This window comes from Bubalus kerabau, chromosome 4 (genome assembly GCF_029407905.1).
Source record: "Bubalus kerabau isolate K-KA32 ecotype Philippines breed swamp buffalo chromosome 4, PCC_UOA_SB_1v2, whole genome shotgun sequence".
NCBI lineage: Eukaryota > Metazoa > Chordata > Mammalia > Artiodactyla > Bovidae > Bubalus > Bubalus kerabau.
In genome coordinates, this window is record NC_073627.1 from 8280443 (window position 1) to 8301106 (window position 20664).

Here is a 20664-nt window from a genome sequence, read left to right on the forward strand (position 1 = left end):
CGTGGGTCGGACAGCGCCTCCCGCCGCCCCCCCAAGTCCTGGAAGCCCGGCTTCCGAGCCCCCAGGCAGGGACTCAACAGAAGGACCTGAAGGAACTGCGGGCCCCCATAGCCTGCACCTGGCGGCCCGTGGTGGCCCTCAGTGTGCGAAGCCGAATTGGGGAACCCAGCATTCTCCTTTCTCTAACCCCGCCTTCCTCCCGGTCCAGCCTGGGTGGTGCGGACTAGGCAGTCCGGGGTTGCGGAGGGGAGGGTCACGCTTATAACTCTTCATACGACGCTTTCAAACGCCAGCCTTCTCGAGAACTACTAGAGAGGAGCCCCAGAGGCGGGCGGGGGATAGGAGAGGGGGAGCTTCTACAAATCCAGAAACTAACAAGCTCTCCGCCCCTTAGTAATCGCCGCGCATATTTGTCGGCGGGCGCTAGGACCCAGGACACCCAGGAAGGTGGGAAGCAGGTGGGTGGACCGGAGCCCCGGGGAGCGGCGGTGGAACCCGCGCGCTAGGGCCGCGCGGACTCCCGGCGGTGGGCGGGGCGGGGGTGGGGTGGGGCAGGGCGGTGCGCGCGCAGCGTCGGCCAGCCCCACCCGATGGATCCCGAGCCCGAGTCGGCCTCCGTGGAGGTTCCGGCCGGGCGCGTGCTCAGGTGCGGCGTGGCCGGGCCTCGGGGTTGTGGGTGTGGGGCGGGAGCCGTGGCCACGGGGTGGGCGCGGAAGCGGGCCCGGGGCACCCGGGCCGGGGATCCCCAGCCTGGGCTGAGCGGCCCTGACTGCACGGCGCTAACGCCGCGGCCTTTTCTCCCCCAGTGCCCCGGAACTCTTCGCCGCACGTTCCCGGTCCCAGAAGCTACCCCAGCGCTCGCATGGCCCCAAGGACTTCCTCCCCGACGGCTCGGAGGCCCAGGCCGAGCGGCTGCGCTTGTGCCGCCAGGAGCTCTGGCAGCTGCTGGCCGAGGAGCGCGTGGAGCGCCTGTGAGAGGGGCGGGCCGGGGTGGGGGCGGAGCCGGCGCGGACTGGGCGGCTGGACCCCGTAAGTCTGATCCGGTGGGCTTGAGACGGACCCCTCTCCCCGCTCCTCGCCAGGGGCAGTTTGGTGGCCGCCGAGTGGAGACCAGAAGAAGGCTTCGTGGAGTTGAAGTCTCCTGCGGTGAGCGGCGGGGCTCAGAGACCGGGGACCCGCCTCCTCTGCCTTCCCGGGCTCCTTTGTGACATCTGCTCTGGGTCCCCCGCAGGGTAAATTCTGGCAGACCATGGGCTTCTCAGAGCAGGGCCGGCAGCGGCTTCATCCAGAAGAGGCCTTGTATCTGCTGGAGTGTGTGAGTGGGGCCCCTGGGAGAGTGGAAAGGGGATTGTGACCAAAGAACCGGAAGGGCATTTCTTCTGGGGGAAAAAGTATCTACAACCGAGTATTCGGGTTGCGGGGGGGGGGTGGGGGGTGGGGGGGGTGGGTCTTGTAATCTGCTTTCTAGAGCAGGAGACAAGAATGTCACTCAGGGAGCAGGCTTTCCAGTCTGTTAGTGATGCTGCCTCCCTCTCCCCCATCCCCTTCCTGGCTGGCCTGATTCTTGCCGTGATGGGTGGGGGGTGTAACATGCAGATAGCAGAGTGGGTAAGTTGCTCCCTTGGCTCGTGCCGCAAGCCGAGCTGTGGGCTGCACTTTCAGGGCTCCATCCAGCTCTTCCACCAAGACCTTCCGCTGTCTATCCAAGAGGCCTACCAGCTGCTGCTGACTGAGGACACGGTGACTTTCCTGCAGTACCAGGTATCAGCCACCGTTTATAAGTACCTACAAGAGCTTCCCTGGTGGCTCAGTGGTAAAGAACCCACCTGCCAATGCAAGAGACTCTGGTTCGACCGGTAGGTCACCTGGAGAAGGAAACTGCAACCCACTCCAGTATTCTTGCCTGGGAAATCCCATGGACAGAAGGAGCCTGGTGGGCTACAGTCCATGGGGTCACAAAAGAGACACAACTCAGTGACTAAACAACAACAAGGTGCTGGACACAGAGCCACGTGCTGAGGCTCCAAGACTGACAAGGGCTTATATCCTAGTGGGGGCACTTGGGTAATATATAGGTAAGAAAGCAAATGGATGTTTGACTTCAGAGTTGAGTGCCAAGAAAAACACAGAGGAGGAGGGGCACAAGGCTAGAGACATAAATGTGGAGATCTTGATGGCATGGATATTTCAGACTCCACTGGGCTGTAGGGAGGTGTGGCCAGAGTAGAGGTCTGTGTCTGAAATCTGGGGCACTCTAACATGAGGAGGTCAGGGGGAAGATAACGGATGTGAGGAGTGTCCAGCAACGGAGAAAACCAGGAGAGGGGGCATCAGAGAGACCACAAGAAGGTCTTTTCAGGAAGAAGGGCTTGGCTACGTTGAATGCTACTGAGAGATCAAGCAAGCTGGGTCATACCTGCGTACATCGCTCATACATGGACGCAGGGCCACATGGAGGAACATGTGGTTCATCCAAAAACCCAGCCATCTTTGGAAGTGTTGTGGGGCGGCAGGATGTCCACCCCCTCTGTTGTCTTGTCTGTATTGTAGTCAGGAGCTTTACTTGTGACAGCTTTGGTATCAAAATATTCTGGCTTATAGTTTTTTCCCTGGTCCATCAGCTATCAGCTTTTGGGGATTTGCATTTAAATCAAGACACTGCTTTCATTCGTGCCCAGAGTAAGGCCAGTGAGAGACAGGAACTCAGAGACTTGAGACCTCAGCGTGGGGAGGGTGTTTATTAGAGAGTATGGTCCTGCCGGTAGCAGGGTTTGGAATCTGGGGGTGTGGTGAATGGCTTCTGTCTGGAGAACAGTTTTTTTCCATAAGTGGACGTCTGACTTCTGGTTTCTTTTTTTGAGGTCTTCAGCCACCTGAAGAGACTCGGCTATGTGGTTCGACGATTCCAACCAAGGTAAATCCCTGTCTTATTTCCCTTGAATTTATCCTAGTCTCCAGCGACTAAGCACAACACTGACTACTAACTGGGTGCTGGCCCTCTGCTGGCTGCTGAGGAAGAGCAGAGAACAAAAGCACTACCCCACAGAACTTGTGTTGAGGGGAGCTTACACAAAACACCATCACTTTGCAAAATCAGTGATCTTGGAAACCTCGTATAAGCCAAACAGGGAAAACATGGTCACACAGATTAGAGTTTATCCCTTAGATCAGCACTATCTGATAGGACTTTCTGTAGTGACAAAAATATTCTGTCTGTGTTGTCCAGTATATGTGGCTTGTGTGGAATTTTTAATTTTACTAGATTTAAATTTAACTTAAATAGCCCCTTGTATCTAGGGCTAGTATAATGGACAGTACAGCCTCACAGCCATAAGAAAAAATGCTGGCAGGGAAGAATGCTGTAATAAAGGGCCATACTATATTGTTGAGTATAAAAAGGACCAAACAGCAGTATGTTAGTACAGTCATTTTTGACAGAGAAAGATATGGAGAAAGACAGTCAATATGTGTGTTTGTAGGAAACAAAATGTTACCTTGGTATCCATGGGTTTTATTTTCATTTTTCTTTATTTTCCAAGTTTTCCAGTTCTCCTGACTTTTCTCACCAGTGTTAATTATTTATTGCCGGCTCTCCAGGAGCCCTGGTGTCAGGGAACCTCTGTTCAAAGGTACCACTGATGAGACCCAGAGGCCTGGACAAAGATGCACAGGGAGGCCCCTGTGTCTGCCCCCATTACTCTGTGTGGGGTCTGCCTGGGGCTCCAGCCCTTGGTTATGGTTCCAGCCCTGGCCCGCTGACTTACTCTGGGCCAGTCCCTCACACATTCCAAGGGGAGCACCAGATTGAGGAGGTGGATCAGTTGCCTGCCCCCCACCGCATTCTCACCCACAGCTCCGTCCTGTCCCCTTACGAGCGGCAGCTGAACTTGGACGGTGGTGCCCAGTGCCTGGAAGGCAAGAGGAAGAGGAGGAGCTCCAGCTCTCAGTAATGCTCCCTGCGTGGCCACCCCACAGGGAGAGTTTTGTGGAAGTACTGGTGTTCGGGACCTTGGAGAATGCCTGGGCTTAAAAGTTGGGTTGGGGCGGCTCCCGCAGGGGCTCAGGGAGGCAGTAGGGCTTATGGAGGTCACGTGCACTTCAGCAGTCAGGAGCAGATGGGCTGTGTTTCCTCTCCCTCAGGTCCATTAATAAGAAGCCCAAGGCCCTGCAGAACCCCCTGCAGGGGATGGATGGGACACCCGAGAGCCCAGCAACCTGCAGCCCACCTCCCCAGAACCAGAACAGCTGCCGCCCAGAGGAGAAACCCCAGGAGTCAAGCCCCATAAAGAGCCTCATGGGCCCCCTTCAGCTGCTGGGGTCCCTGGAACCCTGCCCTAGTCTGGGCAGGGAGGGGGCGCAATGCAGCCCAGAGAATGGCAAAATAGAGGACGGGGTTACGGGGGCTCCTAAGCCCCGCTGGAACTTTGAGCAGATCTCCTTCCCCAACATGGCTGCAGACAGCCGCCATACCCTCCTGCTCGCCCCCGCTCCTGAGCTGCTCCCGGCCAACGTGGCTGGACGGGAGACGGACGCCGAGTCCTGGTGCCAGAGGCTCAACCAGCGGAAGGAGAAGCTCTCTCGGCGGGAACGGGAGCGGCAGGCAGAGGCCCAGCACTTCCGCGAGGATGTGAACGCCGACCCCCAGGTGCAGCGCTGCTCCAGCTGGTGGGAGTACAAGCAGCTGCTGCAGAGGCGGCACCTGCAGAAGACCCAGAGCCGTCCCCCACACCTGTGGGACCAGCCTGTCACCCCCTTGCTGAGTCCCGGTCAGGCCGACTCCCCAGGTACCACATCACCCTGCCATAGGCCACGGGCAGCTGAGGGATCACACGCCTTTAAAAGCGGCGTGCATTGACTGCAGCTGATGGAGGCTTAAGGAAGATGGGGGAGGAGAGAGCGGTAGGTGGAGTGGAACCCACAGGGATTGTCCACTGTGGGAAGCAGCGAAGAGGCTCCTGGGAAGGTTTAGAAACAGCCTGGTCGGTGCCTGAGGAGAGGCGAGGAGGAATGTAAACTACAACCGCATCCTTAAAATCATAAACGAGATGCATGTGGATGGCTGTGGTCCTCTGCTCTCCCACCTCTGTTAGAGGGGAACGAGGGGGCGATATGTTGGCCAAATGAAAGGAAGATCTATATACCCTACATGTTAAGAGTAGAGAATAAGACAAGAACAGTGCTAATATATTCAGGACTACAATCCTTATGGGAATGTGGTGTGTTGTAAGGAACTAGAGTGAGGTTGCCAGAGCAGTTAAATTTGAATTTCAGATAAATAACTTTTTTTTTTTTTAAGTATAAGTATGTTTCAGATATTGCATGAGACGTGTGTGTTAGTCGCCCGGTTGTATCCAACTCTTTGTGACCCCATGACTGGAGCTCGCCAGACTCCTCTGTCCATGGAATTCTCCAGGCAAGAATACTGGAGTGGGTTGCTATTTCCTTCTCCATGCATGAGACATACCTATACTTAAAATAAAAAATCTGCTAAATCTGGCAACCCCGAACAAGATGGCAGATTCAGAGATGTCAGGGGGTCTGGATGGTTGACTCTCCTCACGAGCGCCTTGTTTTCACCGTCCTTGTAGCCTCAGTCCTTCAGCAGATCTCTGTGCTGCAGACAGCGCACCTTGCTGATGGAGGTGCCCGGTGAGTCTCCAGGTAGTGCCCACCTCTATAGTACTTGGGGCGCCAGCAGGAGTTGGCAGCTGGGATTTGACTCCTGAGGTTGGGCACGAGCTGGGGGATCATTTCAGGGGCCCCTACCCTGGTAATAATACTCCTGTATGTCCGCAGGAGTAAGAGCCAAGTAGATTGATGATTTATCCCAGCGGTTCTGAGATAGGGTCACTGCCCCTCCTTAGTCTCCCTGGAGGAGGCTGCTCCCTGAAACAGGGAGGAAAAAGGTGGTATGGAAAGAAGAGGTGGGAGAGGAGTGCCCCTGTCTCCTAAGGTTTCTCACTCTGTCCTCAGGCTGCTGGAGAAGCCCGGTGGCTTGGAGATCAGCTTTGATGTCTACCAGGCTGACGCCGTGGCCACCTTCCGAAAGAATAACCCTGGCAAGCCCTATGTCCGGCTGTGCATTAGCGGGTACGAGACCAGTGAGCATGGCTGCGAGTCCTCTTGTAAACCACGTGGACGTCCCCTCCATGCCCCCTGCTAATCTGTCAGTCCCTGAGAAGAACCAGTGGTCCAGAGAGGTCACACAGCCAGTTAGTGCTACGGGAACCCAAGCTTCCTCATCCTCAGTTCTCACTCCTGTCCTTTTCGAGTAGCTTCTCTCCTGGGCCATTTCAGTTCCAGGCTCAGCCAGCAGAAGGATGTGAACAAGGGGTTTCCGGGCTAAAAGAGAGGCAAGACCCTCACTATTCCCAGTCTCCTTACCCTACCAGGGCCCTGGGTGTTACAGACAGGAGAGCCCGGGGCCAGACTTCTCGTCCCCCCAACTCCTGTCATACATCGGCCTTCCCTGGGAGTTTAGGAGGGTTGGCTTCCCAAACTTATGGGTGGGCTCTGGCCAGGTCTCAGTCTAACCTTGATTCTTGCAGATCTGATGAGCTGGTCCCAGACCTCCACACCCTCAAGCGGTTGTCCTACCAGAGTGGGGATGTCCCTCTGATTTTTGCCCTGGTGGATCACGGAGACATCTCCTTCTACAGCTTCAGGGACTTCACGCTGCCCAGGGATCTGGAACACTGACCACCCAGCTGGGGTCTGCCCTGGGGGACCTGGACTGTCCACTCTCAGGGACCATCGCAGTTGCCTCCTACACCCAGACTGTGACCTGTAGCTTCAGAGGCTAGTCTGGGCCTTGGCCTTGGGTGTCTGATGCCCACAGGAGAGCAAAGCCTTGCCCCACTACCTGGCCGCTGCAGCACTTCCAAGCCCCAGGTCTGAGACTGCTGCCTTGCAGTAATCCCCTTGGAATTCAGGACTAGATTCCAAGAGGCCAGTGAGGTGGGGCAGAAGAGAAGACTCTGTGCCTTTAAATGAGAGTGTGCCTGCTTCATGCGATAAAGCCAAAGCCATTAAAAAATACATATATATATATATCCTTTTACTGCTGTAGCTGGATTTACTGGAAGAGTCCTCCCTACCCCACCATCCTTCGGAATTGGGCCCCAGGCCCTCCCCACCCACAGCGCTGCTTTCTCTGGTGCAACATCTAGGAGCAGCCTGTGGGAGGGCAGAAATGCGACCCCAAGCCTTTCTCCGGGAAATCACTGACCTCTAGTTAGTTTGGCTTTCTGAAAGGTAGTCCGAGGTGGGAGGTTGGCACTATACCACGCAGCCGGCTCCGGGTAGAGGGGCGGCGGAGAGGCGCCACGTCAGCGTGGCTCGAACGCTAGTCGTTTCAAACTGTGCGGCGGAGCGTGCCATCCACGACCCAGGCCTCGGGCCTGGCCTCCGCACCCCCGTTCTTCTCCCCTCTCGTCGTTCCAATTGCCCTCCCTCGTTGTGCTAAAAACTCCGGTTGCTGCTGCTGCCGCTGTCGACGACTCGGAGGAGGGCTCAGGCTTGGGGCCCGCCCGGAGAGGAGGTGCTTCGGCGACGCCCCTGTTCCCAAAGCACCTAGCTCTCGGTCCCGAAACTTGGCCCTGTGTCCACCGGCCACCCTCCCTGATAGGGTTGGGCGCTTTCAGGAAGAGCAGGCAGGGCTTTGCCCCTCCCTCCGGGGCAGCCCGGGGCCGGGTCGTGGGAGGGACCGCTCCCCTCTGCAGCCGGGCCTGGGAGGTAGCCCGGGGCAGGCGCGTGTTCCGGGAACTATTTCCTCCTCCGGGAGGCGGCGGGACACTGGGCGCGGCGCGGGAGTCCTGCGGTCCAAGGTGCGCGCAGGTGAGGCTGGGGGCGGACCGGCAGTGCCTCGTACATATTCACGCGGGCTGGGGCCCCGCCCCCAGGCGGGACGGAGCCGCGGATTGGCCCGAGCGCGGCCCCGCCCCCCCGAGGGCGCCGGCGCGGCGCCCCCGCCTCGACGGCCGTGGACTCCCGAAGGCGGGGCCAGGCTCGGGGGGCGGGGCCGCTGGGGCCCGGCGCTCAGGGCCGGCTCGCCCTTTATGTAAATAGCGGCGGCCCCGCCCCTGCTCGCCGCGCCGGAGGTGAGCAGGAAGGAGGCGGCCGCCCAGCAGCCTGCGGGCCCGCGGCGGAGCGTGCGGAGCCGGTGGCGGGGACTAAAGGAGGACTCGGAGGCCTCGGGCGGGGGCCGGCCTGGGGTTCCAGGTGAGCGCGGGCCGGGGCCCACCTGGCTGAGGCCGCCCCCTCGGGGCGCCCGCCGGCCGGAGCGGGAAGGCAGGGGAGGGCCGGGACCCCTGGCTTCCCCGGGCGGGGAGGGCTGCGCGCGGGTCCGCTCGCCTTGCCCCGGATCCCGTCGCCCCGCTCGTCTGGGAGACAGACACCTGTAGAAAGTGCGGCTGGGAACTTTTCCGTGCCCGATCCGCCGGCGATCACAGGCAGAACTTGGGTTTCGGGCTTGCACAATCGTGTTGGCTTGGTAGAGCCGAGGAACAGGTGCTCGGCCCGGCAGAGTGCGAGGGTCACCGCGGGCGGAGACGGAGCCCCCGGACCCCGGGCCCCACGTGTAAGGCGCCTGGCCGGAGAGGCCGGCGACGCGCGCCCCCGGCGGCCCTCTCTCCGCCCGCGGGGGCCGGAGCGCGTTACGTCGGCGGCTTAGCCCCTGCCCCTGCCATCTGGGCCCTCTGCCTGCCGGCCCTTTGTGCCTCCTAATCCCCGGACGCAGGAAGCCCGCGGGAGGTACTTGGGTCTTGGGGCCTTTCTCCGCCCCAGGCAGCTTTGGATCCCTTTGGGGGACGTGATGGAGACCCAGCCTCTTTTCCACAGTCACGGGGGTGCGGTTGCGCAGCGGGAAGCTGGGACTTGGCGAGAAGTGAGAAATTCTGTTGTGTCAAAGAAAGTGTAGTTTGCTCTTGGTTTTCTCGGGGCTGGACGGTTCTCAGGCACCCTGAGCTTGGGCTGCGGGGAGAACTGACGGTTACCAGGAGCTGTGGTAGTGGCCCCCTGAGGCTCTCACCTGAGACAGGTGAGCTTTGGGTGAGGTGGGCGGGGCGTAGACTCAGCGCCCTTCCCTTGGGGATCCTTGTGCCAGATGCAGGGCATCTTAACCTAGGCTCTAGGCACCCTTCCCGGAGTTTACAACTCAGGGTCTTTTCAATCTGGGGAGGGGATTCTGAGCAGAGAGGGGAAGAAGAAGGGGTTGTGTGTCATGGAGACAGGAAACCCCAGGTGGGAGGCTCAGAGCAGCAGTACTGAAGAGCCCTGGCCCAGCTCAGCGGGGAGCCAAGGGCAGAAGTGGCTTCTGAGGAAGACTGTCTGGGTTTTGTGAGCTGAAGCGTGGGAATGGTCCTGGAAGAGATGGGCCAGCTTCTTTATGTTATGCACAGGGCATTCAGATTTGGTTTTCTTCAACCATCTGCACACAGTGCTCACTTTCATCAGTGAGGACTCAAACCAAACTCTGGGTGCTTCAAGTGCCTGCTACTGTTCTCTAAAGTTAGATGGGGCTAGTCTCGGTGGGAGCCCCTGGGCAGTTGTTTAAAAGGTCTGGGTCATCCTGCATCCCTAACCTAAGTCAAAGAAGCATCCCCTTTAGCAGCAGATTAATATAGTTTTATTCATTTAGTAACTTAGTCCTTTGTTATTGTTGAGTCGCTAAGTCCTGTTGGATTCTTTTCACACCCCATGGACTGTAACCCGCCAGACTCCTCTGTCCATGGGATTTCCCAGGCAAAAATACAGGAGTGCATTGCCATTTCCTTCTCCAGGGGATCTTCCAGACCCTGGGATCGAACCCGTGTTCTGCATTGGCTGGTGGATTCTTTATCGCTGAGCCACAAGGGAAACGCAACTTCTTAGTAGCGTTTAAAAAGTGTCTTAATCCCAGATAACCTGTAATAGGTTCAAAAATTTAAAAGGTAACAGGAGCTCCCTGGGGCAAATGAAGCATTTTAGAAAGAGTAAAATAAGAGGGAAAAACTTCCCTCTTGCTTCATAGTCTTGCCTCAGGTGTAGTGCTTGCTTTTTCTTTTTTTGGTTGTGCTAGGTCTTCTCTGCTGCATGGGCTTTTCTCTAGTCGTGGCGAGTGGAGGCTACTCTCTAGCTGTGGTGTGCAGACTTCTTGTTGCAGTGACTTTTTGTTGTGGAGCACGGGCTCTAGGGTGCACGGGCTTCAATAGTTGCAGTACGTGGGCTCAGTAATTGCAGCTCCTGAGGTCAAGAGCACACGCTCAATGATGGGCTTAGTTGCCGTGCATCATGTGGGATCTTCCCAGACCAGGGACTGAACCTGTGTCTCCGTCAGGTGGATTCTTTACCACTGAACAACCAGGAAGCCCTCAGTAAGGTTTTTAGTGTCTTTCCAGACTCAGGTATAGTTTTGAATTGTGCCATGCTGATTTTTCACTACATGACCTTGACTCTGTTACTTAACCATGCCAAACCTCGGTGAGCCTTGTTTTTACAGATGTTGACAAGAGGATGAAAAATATCATAGACACCTGGTCCTGGCCGGTGCCAGGTGAGGGTGGGCTGCTCAGCCTCCCCACAAAGCATAAAAGTCATAGATCACTTGCAGCAAGCCTTAGGGCAGATGCCGGGGCCTTTTGAGCCCTGACGGGTCATGAGGGCAGTTGGCTTCTCAGTCCAGAAATCCCAATTTTTGAAAACCTCTGGAGAATGAGAACTTTGAGAATGAGGCTGTTGCTTCTTGGAGAGCTGAGGTCTCTCCTAACTTCACTTCGGTTCCAGTGGCTCTCGGTATTTCTGCTGTTGCTTAGAAAAGCCGGGAGTGAGGCCTGATGGCCAGACCCCAGCTGGGGCAGCCTTTCCTGGGGGGAGTGTGTGTGTGTGTGTACAATCTAATCTCCTCTGCTCTGTGCTCTGGGGAGGGCTTGACTGTTACACATTCTGCAGCCTGGTGGGTGGGTGGGTGGGTGGCAGGGTCAGTGGGTAGGGGAAGCGTGTTCCTGGGCTGCTCTGTTGCCATTAAGGAGATTTTTCTCTGAACTCCGTCGTGCATTCTGTCAACCTCATTCAGGGAAGAGATGTCTCCTGCCAGGACTTCCTGGCCCCGGGACCCTTCCTCCCATAGAGAAGCTGGTGTGCAGAGCTGGGAAGGGTGGGATCCTCTGCCATCAGCCTGCGCCCCACCGTCTACCCCACTGGAGACATTGAGCATCCCTGGCGGGAGTCAGGGGCAATGTGGCGTCTGCAGAAGGGTCCTCACAGACATGTCAGCCGCAGCTTTTGAGACACATGAATCAGGGGCCCGGCGAAGGCCCAGGAGGCCCATGGCCTCTGCCCCTGGGTTGGCTGCTTTGAGCGGCACTGGCCGCCTGGACCCACTTATCCTGAGTACTCAGCCCGGAGAGGCCTTCTTATCTCACTCGGGTGATAGCACTATCAGGGCTCCTTCTGGCTCGAGGCTCGGCAGGTCTCTGGCAACATTGTTTTTCCTGGCCCTGGAGTCCTTTGCAGAGAGAAGTGGGGTGTGGGACAGAAGATGGGGTCCCCATGGGGCCACCGGCACTGTTTGCCCTTCTTCAGCCCCGGCTCCCCAGGGTTCCCTGGGAGAGCCTCCCCTCCCTGTGGGCTGTCCCTGTGGGCCTTTGTCCACCTCCCTTGGGGGTGGCCTTCTCTCCCCACCACCCCCCGCCTCTCAGAGGAAACTGGTCCTCGGAGGAGTCACCCCATTCCTTCCCCTCCCCAGGAGCCACAGTGAATTCTTGAGCTAGGAGAGGCTCCTCTGGGCGTGGGGACAGGGAAGCAGCTAGGCACCTGACTCTACCCTTCAGGAATCCAGCAGAGACCGGAGACTTTTCTCTAGACACCTGACTCAGTGTTCCCAGGGTTTGATGAGAGGGATATCTGGGCGCAGGACTGTTTGATTCTAGTAAATAATGTTGGCTCTCCTTGCCAAGGAGCCGGGTCTTCTGAAACTTCAGGCTAAGACAGGGTCCATAAGGGTATCCCCAGCCCCATGTCAGGTGTAGTATGCACATGGCCCTGGCCTTGGCCAGAGTTGAGAACAGGAAGTTCCCCTGGGGCCCCAGCCCAGTGCTCTTTGGGATCAGTGGCTCCTACCTGGAGAACATGTTTGCCTACTTGATCCCCATTCAGTCCCAGCTGTTCATTTATTCAACAGGTATTTGTTAGTGTCTCTGTATGTGCGGTGTGGCTTAGACACCAGGCCTAATCCTTGCACCAAGCAAAGATCTCAGCTGTCACAGGACTCCTGTTCTAAAGGATGGGAATCTTGAGTGGCCAGGAATAAGTGTAGGTAATAAATAATCTGCTAAAAGGCAATATGAGCTATAGAGGAAGAACTGAGGAGGGGGGGTTGAGACCCCTTGGGAGGGAGGCAGGTTGCAACTTTAAAAGGGGTCAGGATGGGCTTCATCAAAAAGGTCACACATGAGTACAGGCTTACAGAAGGTGCCTTGCCTTGCTCAGTCAGTCATGTCTGACTCTTTGGGACCCTATGGACTGTAGCCCACCAGGCTCCTCTGTCCAAGGGGATTCTCCAGGCAAGAATACTGGAGTGGGTTGCCATGCGCTCCTCCAGGGGAATCTTCCTGACCCAGGGATGGAACCCGCATCTCCTTTGTTGCAGGTAGATTCTTTACCGGTGAGCTACTGGGGAAGCCCGACAGGAAGTGAGGGAGTTCTTTAAATAAAATTCGGTGCCTCTCATGTGTCAGGGAGGCTTCCCTGGTGGCTCAGAGGTTAAAGCGTCTGCCTGCAATGTGGGAGACCTGGGTTTGATCCCTAGGTTTGGAAGATCCCCTGGAGAAGGAAATGGCACCCCACTCCAGTATTCTTGCCCGGAGAATCCCATGGATGGAGGAGCCTGGTAGGCTACAGTTCACGGGGTCGCAAAGAGTCGGACACAACTGAGCGACTTCACTTTCACTTTCATGTCTCAGGGCTCTAAGCACTGGAGATAAGACCATAGAAGGTGAGGCATGTCCGTCCTGGGGCTGACAGATCCTGAAAGCTCCATGGGTTGGCCTTTCAAGTTTTAGACAAGTTGGAGGTCATGTTATGGAGCTTGATGGGATGAACCAGGCAGCTTACCCACCTCCACCCCAGGCAAGTCGTTTGTCTTCTCCCCAGAATGGCTTTGCTTTTCCCCGTGCTTGGCCAGTCCCAGTCTGTCACTTCCCTGGAGGGAGGCTGGGGTTAGATTGCAGGTGAGGACTGAGTCCCCCAGAATGGGGATGTGGAGAGACGCAGGCATTCTGACTTCCCACCCCCGCACCCAGCAGGAGGGCCCGCCCAGGGCTGGAGGACTGGCCTGTGGCTCCGTTGGGATGTGACTGACCTGGATCCAGCCAGGGAGGGTGAGGGCTCTTGGGGAGCCCCATTGTCCTGGGAGTGAGGCTTGAACTGAGCAGACGCTGTGCAGTCTGGTTGGAGTTCAGGTTGGGACTTGGACTCCTCTCAGGCTTGCTAGCGCTCAGAATTAGCAGTTTCATAAGTAGTTGGGAGAATTACATGAGACGATGCTTGTCGAGTGCTTCAAGCAGTAACTGGCCACAGTTCCCTCTGTCGCTTTTATTACCTAACAGCAGCAGCGACGACAGTACTGTGGTTGCCGCCTCCTCTCTGTTTTAGTCCCACCTCCACAGAGGTGCCCTTTGAGCCAAGGTTTGGTTGCTAAGCTGCTGGCCAGGGGCTGCCTGATGCCTCTGGGGGATTGGGTTTCCCAGGACAACTCAGGCGCCAGCAGAGCAGCCGTGGGCATCTGAGTTGGCACGGGCAGATGCCGGAGGGGTCAGCAGCTGCCCCGGGCGCTTAGAGCCCTGCCTTACCATTCCCCCGGGGTGGGAGGTGCAGGGGCGTGTTCACACCCTGCAGACGGAGGCCAAAGCCACACGCGGGCCTCACACAGGATATCGGGGAAGGGAGGGCGGTTTCAGCAGCAGCAGGCTGTGGGGAGCTGGCTTGAGCCGGGGCTGTGCCCCACACCTGACGTGCTCCCAGCGATTGTGAACGGGGGAAACATGCTCCCGGGGCTCCAGGAGCCTTCTCGTGGGCCCCGGGTGTCCAGAGTGCTGCTTCCAGATGTAGGCTCTCCCAGCAGCCCAGGCCATGGAGGGACCTTCTAGGGGGGGCTGGCCCATCACACACCTCCAGGACAGGCTGGCACGGCTTGGTCAAGCCTTTGTTTCCTGGGGATAAATGAGCCCAGGTGCCCCAAACCATGCCAGCGTGGGCCGAGCCGTCTGTTATGAGAACCAACCCCCTTCTTCCTCCCTGTGACACAATCAGAAGTGCTGCTTCGGGCAGGGAGCCAAGACAAGCCCACCCCCATGCGTGTATTTCTTCTCTGCCTTCAGCAGGTGTGTGTGGGTCCCCCACCCATGTGGGGTCTGAGCAGAGGATGGGAAGGGAAGACCAGGTGTGATTTTACTAGCCTGTGGCCAAGTAGGCAGGCTTCCCAGGTGGCTAGTGGTTAAACACACACACACACACACACACACACACCTGCCAATGCAGGAGAGGCATGTTCGATCCCTGGATCGGGATGATCCCCCGGAAAAGGAAATGTAAGTCACTCCAGTACTCTTGCCTGGAGAATTCCTTGGACAGAGGAGACTGGCGGGCCACGGTCCCTGGGGTCGCAAAAGAGATGCCACTCAGCGACTAAGCAACAAACATCTGGCCAAGTAGACAGCTCTCCTATTTTTTTTTTCCCAGGGTGGGCATCAGGCTGAGGGGAGACCAATTTTAAGCCAGAAGTAGTGTTGGACGATTGGGGCAGTGAAAGGGAGGGGATTTCCAGGCCAGTGGCCTGTGGGGGCCTCTCAGGCCAGCTCCAGGCATGAGGCACAGACCTGCAGGGCAGAGTGAGTACAAATGAGCCCCAGGTTGGCAAGCCTCGTGGTCCGGCAGGCCCTAAGCCCTGAGCGGCCACCCTCGAGCGGCCAGAGAGCTGGGCAGAGCAGGGAGGGTGGCCCACAGGTGGGTCGGGTGACAGACAGAGGGTGTGGTGGGCAGGATTGGAGACCAAGCGCCGTACGCATCAGAGCTGCTTCTACCATGAGGGATGTGGGAGAAGAAGTCGAGGCCCCTAAATGCTAAGGCGCCTCCCACGTCTGATGCCAAGAAGAAGGTATTAGTCACTCAGTCGTGTCCGACTCTTTGCCTCCCATGGACTGTAGCCCACCAGGCTCCTCTTGAGAGCCTTCAGAAAGTTCTATTGGGCAGTCTTCAGAAAGTTCAGGGGATGGAGAAGGTGTTTCTTCTCAAAAAGCTGCTCCCCACCACGCCCCCGCCAGGGATCATGCTCTAGCCAGGTAGCTCCCCCAGTGCAGGAAACCAGGACCCTCAGAGCTCTTCCATCCCCAGTGAGTTGGTAAAGAATCTGCCTGCAATGCAGGAGACCTGGGTTCGATTCCTGGGTTGGGAATATCCCCTGGAGAAGGGCATGGCAACCTACTCCAGTATTCTTCCTTGGAGAGTTCCATGGACAGAGGAGCCTGACAGGCTACAATCCATGGGTTGCAAAGAGTCGGACACGACTGAGTGACTTTCTTCTTTGCATCAGACGTGGCAGGGGGCTCCTTAGCTTAGAGTAGCCCCGACTTCCTCTCCCACCTCCCTCGCAGGAGAAGCGGCATTGATGTATGTAGCACCTGAGAGCTCGCCAGTCCCCTCCCAGGCCTTCCTGCTGAAGCTCACGGCCGCCCCCACCCTTGATCACAGCCCGCAAAGTAGTAACATCCTTTCACCCCAGGCCTGGGCCGCTGAAGCCTGAGGTCACACAGCTGGTTCCACCCACCTGTCTGCTCCCTGCCTCTGCTCTCAATTCGGGGTCCACAGTGGCGGGGGGATGGGAGGTGGCAGGGGCGATCGTCCCCCAACAGGACTGAGTGCCTGCTGTGAGCACAGGATTGTCCTCACACCTGACCGCTGCCTGGGCCCCCACTCCGTGTGATCTTCTTATCACCCTTTCTGGGAGGCAGATAATCAGAAAGGAGAAAAAACATCGCTGGTAATCCTATAACCCCTCCAGTGTGTTGTCAACTTATGTAAATATTTTCAATAGATTCTTCCCGACTCCCGGATACATTGGACACATGTTTCCACAGCCATCATCTCCTGCCCTTTTTGTGACCGTCTGCCTCCCATCATGGGGCTGAGCACCCCTCACCTGTCCCCTGCTTTTGGCCGCTTAGGTGGCCTCTGATTTTTCCTAGTAGCTTAATGACCAGCATGACAAGGTGGGGGAGGGCATCCATGGAGCTCAATGGGTGCCTGAGTCCCCAGTGGTTTTAGACATCATTTGAGCCTAAGGTGCGGTCCAGCGCTGAGGGAGCACAGTGAGCGAGCATGGTCAAGATGGGTTCAAATACAGATGCTTTCAGAAGGTGATTAAAAAAAAAAGTTTTTCTTTTATATTAGGGGATAGCTGATTAACAACATTGTGATAGTTTCAGGTGAACAGCGAAGGGACTCAGTTGTACAGATACATGTATCCATTTTCCCCAAAACTCCTCTCCCAGCCAGGCTGCTCCATGACATTGAGCAGAGTTCCCTGTGCTGTATGGAAGGTGATTTTTTTAATATGCTGCCTGAGGGGCAAGAAGGTTATTTCAGAGAGAATCGTGAAGACAAAAGCATGGAAACCAGAGTGAATGGGACTCATGTTGGGGTGCCTAGCAGATAGATGGTCAGAGAGCCAAGCAGAGGGGGACACAGTGGGGGAGGAGAGGGCGGACCCTGTCAGGCCCCTGCCCAGGACTGTCAGGGAGTTCCCAGTGGGCACAAACCGAAGCTCTTTGCTGTGGCCCACCAGGACCCCCTTCCGACCCATGGCATCCCTCCTGTTGCCTGCGCCCGGCCCCCCCAGGCACGCGCAAGCTTGTTCTGGCTGCCTGACACGCCCTGCCCCGAATCCTCCCTTGGCTGACTGCTTCCTGCCATCCAGGACGGGGTGGAGATATTGTCACCTCCATTCATTCATTCAGCGAGCTCCACAGGGGAGGAGGCGAGGGTGGGAGACGCTAGAGCATCTGGAGGAAAAGCGTCCCAGGCAGAAGGAACAGCAGACACAGAGACCCAGACCCGGGAAGGTTGACCGGGTCCTGCTGACCACCCTGGTCCCTCCATCGAAGCGTCTTCCCCTATTTTCCTGGAGGCTCTGATCTCTACCTGAAACCAGCCCGCTGACTGATTTCGTCTACCTGTGAGTCACCGCACCCCCCTGCCAGAGTGTAAGCTTGGCGAGCTAGAGGATCTCGTCTGGCTGTCAGAGGATCTTGTATGTGCAGTCCTAGGATGGGCTTTGCCCTGTGCCAGGCCCTGGAGTTTGGCACTGCGCCCACTGCTCACAGAAGACCAGTGCTCTCGGCCTCCAGGAACTGCCTGAGGGCCACCCAGCTTTGAGCCCTAGCTCTGCGTCCCCAGCCCTGGGCTTTTTCCCTGACGTCTTTTTCTCCCGCTCAGGACTGGGTTGAGTCGATAGCATCTGTTCCACCCCCGGAAGCTCCAGGCAGGCCCAGGTTCCTGAAGCTTCTCCGCAGAGAACCTGCTTGTCTGGGGTGAGTGGAGCCGAGGCTTTGCCTGGAGCTGAGTCCAGCCCATCCCAGAGCTGTCCTCCTTCGAGATGCGAAGGCTCTTTTTAGGCCTCGTCTAGAGCGGTGCTTCTGTATTGGGAGCTCCTCTGAAGAGTGGGTTGGAGTGAGGAGCACATGCGGTGTGTACCTACTGAGGTCCTGACTCCGTCCCCCGAGGCCACGGGTGTCCCAGCCCACGGTGGAGTGAGTGGCAGGGGCAGGCAAGGCCACCCAGCCCGGCCCAGCCACAGCGTGCTAGCGGCCACGCTGCTGCCTGGTTGGCCCCGAGCTGAAGGCATGTGGGAGTGTGTCTACGTGCATCTGTGCCTTTGATCCCGGGGCTGTAACCAGGCATCCTCTGTCCTGTCGTATGCCTCCTTGGCTGCCTCCCAGAGCCCCAAGAGTTGGGAATCCACCACTCCTGGGGGCAATCTGCATTCTGTCCATCCCTTCCCAGTAATTTGATGAGTTGCCCAGCCTCTGTGGTCTTCCTTTCCTTGTCTGCCAAGTGGGGATATTCCACTCACCTTCCAAGGAGTCTTCTGGGAGGTGAACACCCAGGATGAGGTTCGGGTACACCTTGTTCTAACTCACAAAAGTGTGTTTCAGTGCTAGAAGGCAGCTGGGGCCCCGAGGGGCAGCTGGGTGGATGGAGCGTCCGTCCTCCCTTCCCAGGTAGGGCTGCCCACCCCACCCCACCCCCGCACGTCTTCCCCGGGGCTGTGCAGTGTGACCCTTGCACCTGTGTGGGTCCTCGGTACAGACGGCCCTGTGCCCACTTGACCCCAGCCCCTACAAGAGTCTCCAGGCAGCCTCGCCCTGGAGTCTGCGGGCCTCTCTCCTCCGGGGCGACCCTCCTGGCTTCCTCTGACTTCTGACTCAGTGACCAGGGCCGGGGGAGGGGGCGTGCCACCCCCAGGAACCCGGGGCAACCGGCTGATGAGCTGGTGCACCCTCCCCCACAGCTGGAATGCCTGGCCACCAGCTCAGCTGTTTGTCCAGGAGGTTGCTGCAGCCCGGCACCCGGTCTGTTCTCACTCCCAGAAGCCTGCGGGACTTTCCCATGTTTGTTCCGCAAACCTGCTGCAGGGCCTCGGGTCAAGCAGGCACCTGGGAGTTTCCCGACTGCCTGCTGGTCCTTGGAGGAGTGGGGCCTTCTCTGGCTCCCCCCAGATGGGAAGCCGTTTCCAGGGTGGGCCTGAGTCCCTGTGTTTCCAAGGACAGGCCCTGGCGTCCTGTGTCAGTGGGAGGTTGTGCTCTTGGAAGCCGGAAGCGGGAGCCCATGTGATCCCACCCTCTTCCCCAAGGATGAGCCAGAAATAGTTCCCCTTGGACTGGGGAATGCGTTCTGTGGTGGGCAGGCGGTTTGGGGGCTTTGAGCTGGTTTCTTTATTGGGAGCAGGTTTCTTCTCCTGATTAGCCTCCACTTGGGCCCGTGGGAAAACCAGCGCACCCCATCAGAGCCCAGGGGTGCTGGACCTGGGAGAGCCAGAGATGAGACAGGGAGGTGGGGCGGAAGCCTGGGGCCGCGCAGGCCCCGGCAGCTGTGGGGGTGGACCCAGCTCCCGCGTGGGTCCCTGGTGTAGGGTGGGATGGTGGGAGCAGCCTCAGCCCAGAGCCCCCGGACAGCCTTCCCTGAAGTCGGAAGGAAGAGTCTGTGCAGGGGTGCTGACCCGCCGCGGGAGTTCCCCTGGACCTTTCCTCTCTCCCATCTGGGTTCTGATCTGTGAGCCCAGGTGGACCGCCTTTGCATTCCCACTTCCCCCTGGTTCTGGAGACAGAGGCTTGTGAAGTTTCCCTTTCTGGGTAGCCAGAGTTTTATGGTTCTCCAGAAAACAGGTTAACAATTAAGCTTAATTAACCTCGGGGCCTCTGGCCCTTCTTGTTGCTATAAAGCCGGGCTAAATGGCTTCCTCCCCCAGCTTCTCCCGTTGACTTTACAAGGGCCGCAGGTGGCCGGGAGCAAGCGTCAGAGTGTTAACTGGCTGTGGGCCTCCGGGTACAGGGCTCCCTCCCTCTGGTCTCCTGTTAGGGAGGCGCACTCCAGGGATGGGCCATGGGGAAGCCCAGGGTGAAGTGAAGCAGGCCCAGCTCGGGGCTCGGCCACCTGCAGGCTCGGGGAGAGAGGCTGCCCGCACTGGGCACTGGGGCCTCCCTCGCCGGGCACTCAGCTGTTCCCTGCTTTCCCCAGGGGGCTGCACAACACGATGAGGAGGTTCCTGAGGCCGGGACATGACCCTGCGAGGGAGAGGCTCAAGAGGGACCTCTTCCAGTTTAACAAGGTAAGGGGAGCCGGGGCCGGCCGGGTGTGGATGGCGGGCATGAAAGTATCCCTCCCCCAGGAACCTCCCTGGTGGTCCAGTGGTTAGGACTCCGTGCTCTCACTGCCAAGGGTGCGGGTTTGATCCCTGGTTGGGGAACTAAGTGCAACGCAGCCAAACAAACGAACAAAAGGTGTCACCCTCCCCCCAGGCGGGGGCTGGCACTGGGGTCGCCTTTACCTGGACTAGAGTGCTTACTTGGTGCCACCCACCGTGCCCCCGGGACCTAGGTTTTGGAAATGGGGTCTGGGTGGCAGCTTTCCTGGGCGAGGAGAGCAGGATGCCCAGCAGTGGGCTCTCCTTGCCCCTCATCTCTCTCTGACCTCGGCAAGTCTCTCCATCTCTCCTAGCCTCAGTTTCCCCACCTGTAACGTGGGGATAAAACCATGCACCCCGCCTACCTCCCCCGGGGTTATAGGGGAGGCTTAGGGCTAGGGAGGATGAGATGTCAGTGAGTCCTGCAGAGTGTAGTCCTGTTCCCATGATGCCAGCTTCCTTGGAGCCCTGGGGCCACAGGCTACAGCTGTGTCCTCCCTCCTCAAATCATCCCCAAAGGAAAACACGGTGTTCCCTGCAGGGGAGATGCATGGTTCCTTCTGGCAGGTTCTAGGCCTGGGCGGGTGGGGAGAGGCATCTGTGAGAAGGTGCGGGTTGACATTTGACTGTCCCCACCCTAACCTGCTCCTAAGCCCCCCGCTCCCCAAAGTGAGTGTCCTTTTCCCAAGATCACAGGGCTTCCTTGAAGGCTGGGCCTGGGAAGGCTGGAG

The 20664-nt window shown here is 58.0% G+C and overlaps 2 protein-coding genes across 9 annotated transcripts in view; both read left to right on the forward strand.

Moving 5' to 3' along the window:
* The first annotated feature begins 348 nt into the window (after positions 1-348).
* On the forward strand, positions 349-7050 carry TSEN54 (tRNA splicing endonuclease subunit 54). 6 transcript variants are annotated; one of them, XM_055575143.1, is made up of 11 exons: positions 349-458; positions 807-971; positions 1083-1146; positions 1232-1315; positions 1639-1761; positions 2862-2914; positions 3854-3946; positions 4141-4784; positions 5589-5649; positions 5974-6090; positions 6549-7050. In XM_055575143.1, exons 4-11 carry the CDS (start codon positions 1250-1252, stop codon positions 6697-6699), a joined length of 1308 nt encoding a protein of 435 aa, XP_055431118.1. In that variant the 5' UTR covers positions 349-458; positions 807-971; positions 1083-1146; positions 1232-1249; the 3' UTR covers positions 6700-7050. The 6 variants fall into 6 exon arrangements, with proteins under 6 accessions (XP_055431118.1, XP_055431112.1, XP_055431113.1 ...); XM_055575137.1 differs by lacking the exon at positions 349-458 and adding an exon at positions 545-646; XM_055575138.1 differs by lacking the exon at positions 349-458 and adding an exon at positions 545-646 and having other exon boundaries at positions 1663-1761.
* A 1041-nt stretch (positions 7051-8091) lies between these two features.
* LLGL2 (LLGL scribble cell polarity complex component 2) overlaps positions 8092-20664 on the forward strand; it is a 36474-nt gene continuing 23901 nt past the window's right edge. The window contains exons 1-3 of one of the 3 annotated variants that reach the window (XM_055575145.1): positions 8105-8220; positions 17467-17561; positions 19768-19858. In XM_055575145.1, the coding sequence (XP_055431120.1) occupies positions 19784-19858 (75 nt within the window). In that variant the 5' untranslated portion in view covers positions 8105-8220; positions 17467-17561; positions 19768-19783. Of the gene's footprint in view, positions 8221-17466; positions 17562-19476; positions 19576-19767; positions 19859-20664 lie in introns of those variants that run through there. The other 2 variants (XM_055575144.1, XM_055575146.1) reach the window with 2 other exon arrangements.